General features: G+C 36.8%; 1 protein-coding gene across 3 annotated transcripts in view; it reads left to right on the top strand.

Annotated features, from left to right (window-relative positions):
* Positions 1–12,759, top strand: part of DIO2 (iodothyronine deiodinase 2) — an 85,887-nt gene extending 73,128 nt beyond the window's left edge. For 2 of the 3 annotated variants that reach the window (XM_053673405.1, XM_037154807.2), the window contains exon 3: positions 10,643–12,759. In XM_053673405.1, the coding sequence (XP_053529380.1) occupies positions 10,643–11,230 (588 nt within the window). In that variant the 3' untranslated portion in view covers positions 11,231–12,759. The remainder of the gene's footprint in view (positions 1–10,642) is intronic. The other variant, XM_037154806.2, reaches the window with a different exon arrangement.
* Positions 12,760–13,130: the final 371 nt, after the last annotated feature.

Raw genomic sequence — 13,130 nt, 5'->3', positions numbered from 1 at the left:
TGGGGCCAGTGAGAGATGTGGTAAGAAGATTGAGGTGATCATTTTGTTTCCACAAGTGTATACACTGAATGTGACATTTTTATGTTTTTGTTGTATTTGTAGGTCTTAGGAGATGACATGGCAATATTGCTGGCTTGGTCTCAGAATATTAAACTTTTAGTTTTATGAAAAAGAATTGACTTTCGCCTATAAAAGAAAAGTCACTGCTTGGGAGAATTTTACTTATACACATGCATACTTATATAAACATCTCTCACATGAAATACAGGGGTTACCCACATATATTAAGTGATGTTGTTTCTCCTATTAAGCAGCTTGTTGAAATTAAAAGGGAAAAACAAACACTGTCTCTTTAATAGAATTTATTTATTTTTTTCACTAATGTATAATGTTCCATTGTGTTGCAATATTTTGTTGTTCCTATTCCAGGAAATTAAGGAGAATGAGTGATTTGTTTCCTTTTTCTTATATGGTTTGTATATCCCTCCCCTGTATTGTTTCTGTGTACTGATTTGATTAGTGACCAAGTTCATGACTGGTGTTATTAAGTTTGCTTCTAATGATTTATGTGATAACTTCCACCATGAGAAGAAGCAGCCCAAGAACCCACATGTCCAGAGACAAGACTGGACTGGGTGCGTAACGGATGGAAACATGGCAAACACACCTTGCATTTAATTTAGCTCTCCTTCTGTCTCCAAGTATGGCAAGGGTGGTGGTGGCTGTGATGGCCCGTTAGGGTCACTCAGAATCTATGAAACAGGTTGGATCCCTTTTCTGGTTGTTGTTGTCATCTGTGCCATAGTCTCTGGGCGTAGCCATTTCTAGAGACACATGGGGGAGGTTCCCTTTGAGGTGGCATCACAATAGTTCACAATCCCAACTTGCATTATTGTGAGGCTGCCATGCCAGAAGCAAAGTTTTCCAGCATGAGTGTCTGTATATGTGATAGGATTAGGCGTGCCATTTCCAATTCTCCTTGTTGTTGAATGTCAAACCTTTGGGAAGATGTTAAGAGAAAGTGCAGTAAAGTGTTATCCCTGGGATGGGCTGCTGTAAGAGGCAACACAGAAATTAAAACAGAACAAAGGAAACCAACAAAACCCCCCTTTCTTCACTAACATATTGAATGGGATTTAAAATTAACTTTGTGGGGAAGCTTTTAAAGATAATTTGGGTTTGGCTAGAGGGAGTTCCAAGCACTGTCTTGATTAAAAAAGTAAGTCTACAGAAACTTGTGAGAGATTGAGGTATAGACATTTATTTAAGTGTCCCTAGTTAGTGCCATTGCATCAAGCCCTGCATCCTTCTGCTGGCGCTCAAAGACTAAAAATGCAGCCAATGAGCAAACTGCCTATCTGGGAGCCTACCTCCTACCTAAATGAGGTGTAGGAGTAAACACACAGTACAGACGCTGACAAGCAGTTTAGCTTCCTCACGGTTAAGATGGCAGCGGCATAGAAAACATATTCATTTGAACATATAATTTGGGTTTTGAAAGGGTCTCTTTAACATTCTCCTCCTCCTCTTCGTTCACCTCAAGCCTTTTGACACTAGTTTGTACAATGGAAAATGGCTTTTTAAAAAGAGAAACATTCTCAAAAGAACATGAAGAGGGCCACAGCCAGAGCTTGTCTATCACTTGGGTTAAACAGTGGGAAATGAGAGTTCAGAGCTATGTTTTCAAGGTAGGAATCAAAAAGAGAATGGCTAGAAGGGAATTGAATTCAGAGGAAAGAGTAGGTAGCTCATTCTTCAACTCTGATTTATTTGGCCAATTCGAATGTTAATGGTTAAACCACTGCTTAAAAATTGTTTGGCTACAATTGTAAGGACATTGATGTAGCCTGGTCATTATGTTAAAGAAATTGAAATTTCCTGATAGCGAATAAAGCCATTCCAGGGCTTTGAATAGCAAGAAGGATGTGTAAAAACTTGTCTGCCATATACCTACCCCTGATTTTTATCACTTGCTGTATTCTGTATCATGAGATTAGGTGATATGTTGTCCAGAAGCCTTTCTCAGGCTGTAGAAAAGGGGGGAAAAAGTGTTAGTAGTATATGCTCTCTTTCCAGCTTCTACTTGATGAATGGTCCTTTCTTTGTTCCTCTCACCCTGCATTTCACAGTCCACATGTTAAAGCAGCATTACCCTTTTCCCAACACACTGAAGACTGTCAGTAAAAGGAATCTTGTCATCAAAGAAATCAAATGTATAAATATGCTATGTATTTACACTCATGTTCATATTTATAAATATGGCCATCACAACATTTGACCTTGGCTCAGAGATGCTCTCTGTTGTAAAAATGCAAATCCTTTATTTACCTCTCATGTTGGTGATGTGTTGGCATTTATTACAATAACATAAGAAAGGACACTTGTACTAGTTTAGACGAGAAAGACAAAAGTCAGTGATGACGATATTGCATCTTACTTATGTCCTTTCTGATCGTTCCAAAATAAAGGGACCCTTTGGGAACATCGGAACTTCAAGACCAATTAGTGGAAATGATGCTTCTTGTGTTTGGGCATTAAATATTGGGCAGTGTTCTCTTTAGAGCAGCTAATGCTGGCAGGGAAAGAGGTACCGACCTAATTACTCTTCCGCAAGAGTAAAAAATGCCTTTTGAATGCCTCTTTGGCAAATATGTCTCATTAAGGACAAAAACCAAACACAAACCCTCTAAGAAGGAGAAATTAAGATGATACGTAACTTGTGGCCAGGAGACTTTCTGTGCCACTGTGGGAAATTAAAACAAAGTTTGGGAGTATCAGGGGATAACTTGTTTTTGTTGAGCTTCTTTCCTGCAGCCCAAATGTTATTATTATGGGACCAACTTTATTTGCTTCATCATTTTGGCTCTTTGTCAAGGAATGATTTGCTCCTGGGGAAAGCAAAGAATCTTCCATCATTGAAGACAATGGTGATTCTCCCATTCCTTTTCAGCAGGGTACATAACCAAGCAAACCGAGAAATTCTTCGTTTGCAACTCAAGTTATAACAGGAATTTAATTTTCATGGTGATCAAATAGGAAAATGAGAAATGAGCACAAATGTCCTTTTAAGAGATTTTCTTTGTAGTTTAAAGCAAACTTTAATTTTTTTAATTTCTAAACTTTTTTCTTTATTATTGCTATATTATGTTCTACTAGCAGGTTTTTAGAAAGATGGTGTAATTTTATGATTAGTACATGATGCTTATAAAAGCAGATTATTGGTTTATTCACATTGGGACTCACAAAGCAGGCATGTTCTCCCCCGACCCCCAAATAGTATCATTAATAGCATTGATCTTACCCATGCATTTCTCCTAGTTGGTCATTCTCATGAACATGGTGTCTGTTATGACATTCTAATCTGCCCATAGTAGGGTCCCATAAATGCTCAACTAAATAAAGAAGATGCTCAACAAAATCAAGAACAAACCAACAGCATTAAGCGTAGTTGATTATAACAGTACTCTACAGTAGGGCTCTAGGAATTATATGTCTAAATTATCTATCTCTGAAAGCTCATTAATTGCCCAAATATTACTATGTTCATTGCAGGTCAAGGTTATTATCATGTGTAAATTTTTTTACTGATCTTTACCTAGGACTATCATTCATTCAATAATTCGATATATGTCTCCCAGCTTAACAAAATGCCAAATTCCCCCCCACAAAGAATATTATGTATTTAGTAACTTTCTTAATTCTTTTTTAAAAAGATTTTATTTACTTATTTTTAGAGAGAGGGGAAGGGAAGGAGAAAGAGAGAGAGAGAAACATCAATGTGTGGTTGCCTCTCACATGCCCCAAACTGGAGACCTGACCCACAACCCAGGCATGTGCCCTGACTGGGAACCAAACCAGCTGCCTTTTGATTCCTAGGCTCGAACTCAATCCACTGAGCTACACCAGGCCGGGGCTAACTATTAATTCTTAATTTTAGAGTGAAGGTGTTGTACTTGTATGTAAGGTAAACTAATATGTCTATATTTTGGAAAGAATTCTGTAGCTGAATTTTACTTTGTCAATAAGAAGAAAGAAAAAGCACTTTAACTTTCCAAGAAAATTAACTACAGGTAATAAGAGAGTAACCTGAGATGGAAGCATCAGATTAGATTACTCAATTGAATAATTGGGAATCATGCAAGGATCAACAGTTCTGCTTGGGTGACAGCCAAAGGTGTCAGAGTTTCTTAACAAGACCATGCAATTGTTGGTTGGTCTTAAAGATTACTCCAAAAAGCAGATGGATAGTTTCATGCACCAAGAACCTACAGGTCTATAGTCCAGAGATAATTTTTTCCCTGCATATGGATTACTTACTTAACATGAGGTAGAACAGCTATGGATTCAGACTGATCTGAATGCATTCAGATCTTTATTGCATAGTATGTTGAGGAACACAGCACAAAAATATGGTTAAAAACAGACATACTAGAATTGTTACTGCTATTTTATTTTAAGTGGAAAAGATCTAATGGTAAGGTGATGTTAATGCTACCCATCACGTAAACCTGCAAAGAAGTACCAAAAGAGCCCATGTATTGTAGATTATAATATGTTTAAAATGTATATCTTTAAATTTTAAGTATATTTTAATATCTCAGAGACAAGTGTGGCTTATATAAAATAACAAGACTGTCAAAGAAAGACAAGTACCATACAGTTTCACGCTAATGAATCTAATGAATAAAATAAATTAACAAGGAAAATGGGGACAGACTCACAGGGAACAGACTGATAGCTGTCATGGGGAGGATAGCTATCAGTATGACAGGGCTGAGTGGAAAAAGTGAAGGGATTAAGCAAAAACAAATAAACAAAAACCTCCTGGACACAGACAACAGCATGGTGATTACCAGAGGGAATGGAGTGGGGAGAGAGGGGAAGTAGAAGACCATATAGGGAGGATAAACAGTGATGGACCAAGACTTGACTTGGGGTAGTGAACACACAATACAGTATAGAGATAAGTTATAGTATTGTATACCTGAATCTTATATAATTTTATTAACCAACATCATCCTAGTAAATTCAATAAAAATGAAAAAAAGAAAAGAATCCATCTAAAGGGATTATGTCTCTTTATGTAGTACCCTTACAGATTAACCAAGAAAATTAACGCAAATAAAATAACCTGATCCCTGATAGTGACTGAAAACAAGTGTGCCTGTTTAAATCACACCAACAGCTTGCTTTTCTAAGAAATGTTATTCTAAGATTTCTTTTAAAAAACCAATAGTACTTGTTTTAAACTTTCCCTGCTAAAAATGTTCAGAAGGGAGAGACAGGACTTTATTTTTTTCTCTACAGTTCAAATGAGTTTATGCATTAACATTAGCTAGAAGCTTCTGAATAAAAGCCCTTGAGTGTTTTATATCAGTAGAGATTGTTCAGTCTTTAGCAATTCACTTCTAAGTGACTTCAATTAACAGCAGTGTTATATGTGGTTGTATTTATATGTGGAGAATAAGTCGATCCAGTTGGAAGTATTTTGTAATATTAAGGACATTGCATAAAAATCAATTGTACTTCCATAAGTTGTCCCTGATGTTATTGGCTTTGATTAAACCACTCTAGGGGAAGATCCAGTTGTGTTCATTCACACTGAAGTAATTGGCTCTTTTATGTTGCCTGTTTTCTATTATCAATTTACAGATCCAAAGGCAAGAAAACTTCAGTCTGTGTTCAACTATTTAAACCACGTAAAAAAGGGGCTCATGGAGCAATTTTCTTTTCTCTTTTGATTTAATCTTTATTATATTTTTTTCCATTACCATTTAGTCCCCTTATACCCACCCTTCCCCCAGCAATCACCACCCCGTTGTCTATGTCCATGACTCCTTTTTCCTTTTTGCTCAATCCCTCCACCCCCTAACCACCCCCACACTAGCTGTCATCTGTTCTTCATCTATGAGTCTGTCTCTGTTTTGCTTTTTAGTTCAGTTTGCTCATTAGATTCCACATATGAGTGAAATCATATGGTATTTGTCTTTCTCTGACTGGCTTATTTCACTTAGCATAATGTTCTCCATGTTCATTCATACTGCTGCAAAGGGTAAAATTTTCTTTTTTTTTATGGCCAAGTAGAATGCCATTGTGCAATATCCCATAATTGTTTTATCCACTCATCTATTGATGAACACTTGAGCTGTTTCCATATCTTGGTGGTTATAAATAATGCTGCAATGAATACAGGGGTGCTTATGTTCTTTAGAATTAGTTTTTTGGGTCCCTTTGCATATATTCCCAGAAGTGGGATCTTTGGGTCAAAAAACATACCCATTTTTATTTTTTTGAATTAAAAAAATGAATTTGGGAGCTGTCCTTCTCTCAATTTTATGAAATAGTTTGAGGAGAGGTGTTAGTTCTTCTCAGATTGTTTGGCAAAATTCACCTGTGAAGCCATCTGGTCCAGGGCATTTTTTCATTGGAAGTTTTTTGATCACTTCTTTAATTTCACTAGGTATAATCTGTCTATTCAGATTCTATGATTCTTCCTGATTTAGTTTTGGACGATTGTACCTTTCTAAAAATTTATCCATTTCATCCAAGTTGTCCAGTTGGTTGGCATATAGTTGTTCAGAATATTTTTTTACAATCTTTGTATTTCTCTGGTGTCACTTGTTATTTCTTCTCTTTAATTTCTGATTTTATTTATATGGATCCTTTCTCTTTTTTTCTTGATGTGTAGGGTTAAAGGTTTGTCAGTCTTGTTTATCTTATCAAAGAACCAGCTCTTGGATTCATTGAGTTTTGTATCCTTTATTAGACTCTATTTCATTTTTTCTATTCTATTTCTGCTCTGATTTTTTAATTTCCTTTCTTCTACTTACTTTAGGCTTTGTTTGTTGTTCTTTTTCAAGTTCCTTTAAGTGTGAAGTTAGATTGTTTATTTGAGATTTTTCTAGTTTTTAAAATAAGCCTGTAATGCTATGAATTTCCCTCTTAGGATTGCTATCCCAGTACCCCGCAGATTTTGGATTGTTGTATCCTCATTTTCATTTGTTTCAAGGTATCTTTTGATTTCTTCCTTGATCTTGTTGTTGACCCAGTCATTGCTTAATAACATGTTATTTAGCTTCCATGTTTTTGTGTGTTTTTTAGTGTTCTTCTTCTGATTAATTTCTAGTTTCATAACATTGTGGTCAGAGATGATGCTTGATAGGATTTCACTCTTCTCAAATTTATTGAGACTTGTTTTTGTGTCCCAACATGTGGTTTATTCTAGAAAACATTCCATGTGCACTTGAAAAGTATGTATATTCTGCAGCTTTGGTATGAAATGTTCTGACGATATCAATTAAATCCATTTGATCTAGTATGTTGTTTAAGGTCACTGTCTCCTTGTTAATTTTCTGCCTGTATGATCTATACACTGAAGTCTATAGGGTGTTAACATCCCCAACTATGACTATATTTCTGTCAATGTCTCCTTTTATGTCCATCAAAATTTGCTTTACATATTTAGGTGCTCCTATGTTGGATGCGGAAATGTTTACTAGGGTCATATCCTCTTGTTGGATAGTTCCCTTTATCATTATGTAGTATCCTTCTTTGTCTCTTACTATATAGCCTTGGTTTTAAAGTCTACTTTGTTGGATATAGGTACTGCTATCCTAGATTTTGTTTTTTGATTTTTTTTTCATTTTCATGAAGTATCATTTTCCTACCCTTTACTTTTAGACTGAGTGTATCTTTCAATCTGAGATGGGTCTCTTGGAGGCAGAATATATATAGGTCTTGTTTTCTTATTCATTCAGCTATCCTCTGTCTTTTGGATGGGGCATTTAAGTCATTTATGTTTAAAGTGATTATCGATAGATAGATACATATGCAATGCCATTTTATTGTTAGATTGTTTTTCCTCTTTTTTTCTGTTTCTTTTTCTTCTTCTTAAAGCAAGCCCTTTAATGTTTGTTGCAGTACTGGTTTGGTGTTAAGAAATTCCTCTAGCTTTTTCTTGTCTGGGTAGCTCCTTATTTCTCCTTCATTTTTTAAATGTTAGTCTTGCTGGGTAAAATAGCCTTGGTTATAGGTCCTTGCTTTTCATTTCCTTGAATATTTCTTGCCACTCCCTTCTGGACTGAAATGTTTCTGCTGAGTAATCAGATGCCAGTCTAATTGGTGCTCCCTTGTAGGTAACTACCTGCTTTTCTCTTGCAGCTTTTAGGATTCTCTCCTTGTCTTTAAGCCTTGTCACTGTAATTATGATGTATCTCAGTATAGGCCTCTTTGAGTCCAACTTGTTTTGGACTCTCTGAGCTTCCTGGACTTGTGTACTTTTTCCTTCACCAGATTAGGGAAGTTTTGGGGATTAGGGAATAATGACCTCAGAGGGGTCATTATTTCTTCAAATAGGTTTTCAGTCTCTTGCTTGCTCTCTTTTTCTTCTGGTATTCCCATGATGTGGATGTTATTCTGCTTCATGTTTTCCACAATGTTTCTTAAGCTCTCTTCATTTTTTTAAATTCTTTTTTCTTCTTGGTGCTCTGCCTGAGTGTTTTTTTTTTTTCCTACCTTGTGTTTCAGAAACACTAATCTGATCCTCTGCTTCAGCTAACTTTCTGTTTATTCCTTCCAGTGTATTATTTATCTCAGATATGGCATTCTTTATTTTTTGACTGATCCTTTTTTATGGTTTCTAGGTCTTTTTTCATGCTAGTGAGTATCCTTATAATCATTACTCTAAACTCTCTATCTGATAAATTGCTTGCCTCCATTTTATCTAGCTGTTCTGGAGAATTCTCTTGTTCTTTTATTTGGGTTCTGTTTCTTTATCTTCCCATTCTGGCCACTTCTTTGTATTTTCTTTTTTGGATGCTAAACTAATCAGCTGCTAAGCCTCAGTTTGTTAATCTAATCAGATTGTAATCAGCAGTCTGCCTGAAGTACCACGCGAAGGGGCAGAGTAATTCCTGTGGGCAGGGCTATTGCTGCCCCTCGGGCTGATGCTACTCAGAGGGGAGTAGTCTGCCTGAGAGAGATGGCGCCTGCCTTATGGGGAATGACTGAGCACAGGGATCTTGACTGCTAGTTCTCTCCCCAAAGCCATCAGCCCCAACCTCTCCTCAAGCATCCCTAATCCACCTTCCCTGCTCTCCCTCTGCTAGAGCCCAGGGTAAGTGGCCGCAAACAAAATTTTGTGCATTGGCCCTTTAAGAGGCTCTCCAGCCATCTCTCCCTGGCAGACAGAACCCCTGCTGCTTTTCACAGCTGGATGTTTCCTGGGTTCTTTTTTGGCTCTGGTGCTGTAGACTGGTGAGACCAGCTTAGAGTTTAGACCCCACACTTCTCAGGGGGAAACCTCCAGCTGCTGAAATATCTCTCTGAAACTCCAGCTGCTGCCCATGGTGGCCCAGCCAGCCCTCTGGCACCTCCTCTGCCAGTCACATTGTGCTGAAGTGGTTTCTTCTGTCTGTCCTTGATTATGAGGCTTCTGTCCAGCTAGTGTTCAGCTGGTTATTCTGAATGATTTCTCTACAATTCAGTTGTAATTCCAGATTGGCCCTGGGAGAAGGTTAGTGTAGCTTCCACTTACTCCTCTGCTATCTTGGATTTCTTCCAGAATTTTCTTTTGCATCTGTTCTGCCTGAGTATTTTATAATTCAGAGGAGTTTGTTAATAAAATGGATGATAGAGGAGTAAATGTTTTGTGACTTCCCAGGTAAAAAGATGAAATAAACAGATAAAGAACATGAAAACTGAGAAATTTAAAGTATAAATCTAAAATAATTTTATGTGTTTAGTTGTTAATTTGTTTGTTTAGTGAAATGATGAAGTTCTGGTCATAAAAACCCAAAGTAAGCAGTAGCTACAGAAGCATCCAGGGAGGGTGTCCTACTGATAAGAGCTCAAATCACTTCTAAGGATAATTTTAAAATATATATATAAAGAGAATTGCCCAGAAAAGGTGGCATTTTGTTTTACATGTTTGGGAGGTATCTGATAATGGCAACCTACAACTACACAGTGAGTTTTCATGTACAAAAAGCTATTTCTCTCATGATATCCTTCTATAACCATATGAGGAAGACAGGCATTATTACTGTCATTTACAGATGGAAAGTTGAAGTTATGAAGAGGTTAGGTGGAATGCACTCTTTTTATAACTGGTAGACCCCATGTTTTCTAGCCAGGAATAGAACCCACTGGTATCACTGTCCACTGAGTGAAATTAAATGACTTCACATTATGCAAGAAAGTAAAGGTCTTTCCTGAATACTTTAGAATTTGGAAGTGGGAATTCAGAAAGAGGTACTTCGTTCAATGACTCTAATAATTTGTCTTAAAGTAGACCATTTAACTTTTTAAATGAAGTCAATTAATCATTTGTTATATAATGTGTACTAAGCATTGACAGCAAAGTAAGGATAGTGAAGAATACCAGCCTCAACTTAATTATGAAGAGAGTTAACTTCAGTGGCGTCAATGATAAAAATAATTACCTTCAGTGACTACACAGAATGAAACAGACTTTTATTCTCTTTAGGGCCATTTTTTACATTGCCTGCCATGATGCATCTTTGCTCAAATCAACATATGTTTACCACATTTTATTAGAGCTAATTGTTTTTATATAGAGTGAATTGAAGTGACTACATGTTTAATGTGATATTCTCTCCTTCTTCCTTTTATTCACAATCAGGTGAAATTGGGTGAAAATGCTCCCAATTCCAGTGTGGTGCAACTCTCCAATCCTGAAGGAAGTGACAACATTGGAAATGGTGCCCAAGAGAAGAAAATTGTTGGAACTGAGTGCCATCTTCTTGACTTTGCCAGTCCTGAGCGTCCACTCGTGGTCAACTTTGGCTCAGCCACTTGACCTCCTTTTACTAACCAGCTGCCAGCCTTCAGCAAACTGGTAGAGGAGTTCTCATCTGTAGCTGACTTCCTGTTGGTCTACATTGATGAGGCTCATCCTTCAGATGGTTGGGCGGTGCCTGGGGATTCTTCTTTGTCTTTTGAGGTGAAGAAGCATCGGAACCAGGAAGACCGATGCGCCGCAGCCCACCAGCTTCTGGAGCGTTTCTCCTTGCCGCCCCAGTGCCGAGTTGTGGCTGACCGCATGGACAATAATGCCAATGTAGCTTATGGGGTAGCCTTCGAACGTGTGTGTATTGTGCAGAGACAGAAAATTGCTTACCTGGGAGGAAAGGGTCCCTTTTACTACAACCTTCAAGAAGTCCGGCGTTGGCTGGAAAAGAATTTCAACCAGAGATGAAATCTAGATTAACTAGTTAAAGATAGGATTGTAACAGAGCTTTTCAAAAAAAAGAAATATATATGTAAAGGAAAAGAAACTAAGAACTGAATCCACTATTTCAACTGAATCTCATTGCCTCGCTGAATGACAGGAATTTACATGTGAGAAGAATGTAAACCTCTAACATCGCAATACTTCTTTCACCACTCAAATGGCATTTGGCTAAATAGTAGTCCCATCACTTCTCTTAAAAAAAAAAAAAAAGAAACTTAAGAGACTTCTGATTGAAAATATCCCAAGATGGAGAGGAAGAAACCCTGTTTGCTGCAGCTGATGTTTTGAGACCTGAAGGAAAGACTTACCTGACTAACTACCATGTCAGGCAAACTGCTGTTCTTATCAGTATAAGGGGTATTGCCTAGGATTTATTTGGCATGGATAGAGCTCAACAAGAAAATTCTTAAATGTTTACTTATAAGGAGGCCTTGAACCCAGGCCATGTGGTTAGGACCTTGGCCTTTAACATGTTAGTTTCTGATTTTCTAGTTCTAGCTGTGTTGTGCTCAGTGTCAGTCTGAACGTCCCAGAGCTCACAGGTGTATTTGTAAATATTAAGAATGATTCCTAGCTGGAGGGTAAGCATGATCATCTGAAGCCTGAGGGTAACTTTTGAGAGGTGAGAAAAGCTCTAAAAGGAAATCGAGTCAACTAGCTAGAAAAAATGAGGCAGAAGGATTAGAAGGCTTCATAGAGTTTCACCTTGAGAATGGCACCAATTTCCTACCCACAGAAATATACACAGAAAAAGAAGAAGCTCAACTAAAGGTAGCATAGAGAATATACATAGGAAATCAATGTATTTATCATACACTCCTAGACTGAAGGAGAAAGAGGGATGAAAGGAAAAAACACACTCTAATATTTGTATTTCTGAGGTTTCTTTCTGAGAAGTGATTACTTTTTGAAACCTGTTTGTGATATGTATTATACACCTGTTAATGGGTGAATTATACTCCATGATACTGACTAAAAGTGAAACCAGTGGGTTTACGAGTGCTGGTCTGTCCCTCTTCATTTCCACAGTTTTGATGTGGCCCTACTCATTCTCGATCTGAGTCTCTATAGAAGTGTTTTCTCAATGCTGAGCTCCTCAGGTCAAGATATGTATCCATTCCATTTCATTCTCGGATGTTGTGGGAACTTTCAGCTGCTGTGGGAACTTTCAGTTTGCCTTTCAAAGTAGGTGAACTATAATGAATGATTGGTACAGACAAACATGGTTTCTTCAGTTGCTAAGTAAAAGGAAGAGAAAGTTAGTTTGAGATAATTCCCATCAGTAATTGTGGAGACTTTTCTATAAGACAATTTTCACAAGCATGGAATTTTGTAAAATGAAATTCCCATTGACATTTGAATTTGGACTTGGCTCTTCCTTTGTTTATATTAGTTGAGGTCTATAATCTAAGGCCTCTATAGTACATTAATATAAAGCTATTTTAATATATAGATACCATATTTCTCTTTAAAAATGAAGACACAATAGCTTTACCTATAAGTAACATAAGTAATATCTAAATATCATAATTTCCAAAAGATTTTGTATCATATTATGATACAAAATATAATAAATGTTGTATCATAAATTTTATTATAAATTTAAGGATGCTGTCAAATAACAGTATATTATTATATTTATATGTACAGTCAAAGGTTCTTATGACCACTCCATCAATAATTGAACCATAAAATAGAAAAAATGAAAAAGATATCTAAAGTTGAAGATATCTTTCAAAACTAGTTGCCTGGAATGAAAAAAATGTGGGAACCGAGTGTGCAAAGACCGGAAGTCTATTTTTTTTTAAATTTGGAGCAACATAGTAATCATATCACTCACTAGCCATGTTATTGTTTAGATATTAAAGGACCATTT

The sequence above is a fragment of the Artibeus jamaicensis genome, unplaced genomic scaffold (assembly GCF_021234435.1).
Source record: "Artibeus jamaicensis isolate MK-2021 breed Jamaican fruit bat unplaced genomic scaffold, CSHL_Jam_final contig_851, whole genome shotgun sequence".
Lineage (NCBI taxonomy): Eukaryota > Metazoa > Chordata > Mammalia > Chiroptera > Phyllostomidae > Artibeus > Artibeus jamaicensis.
This window is presented reverse-complemented; position numbering and strand designations above follow the sequence as displayed.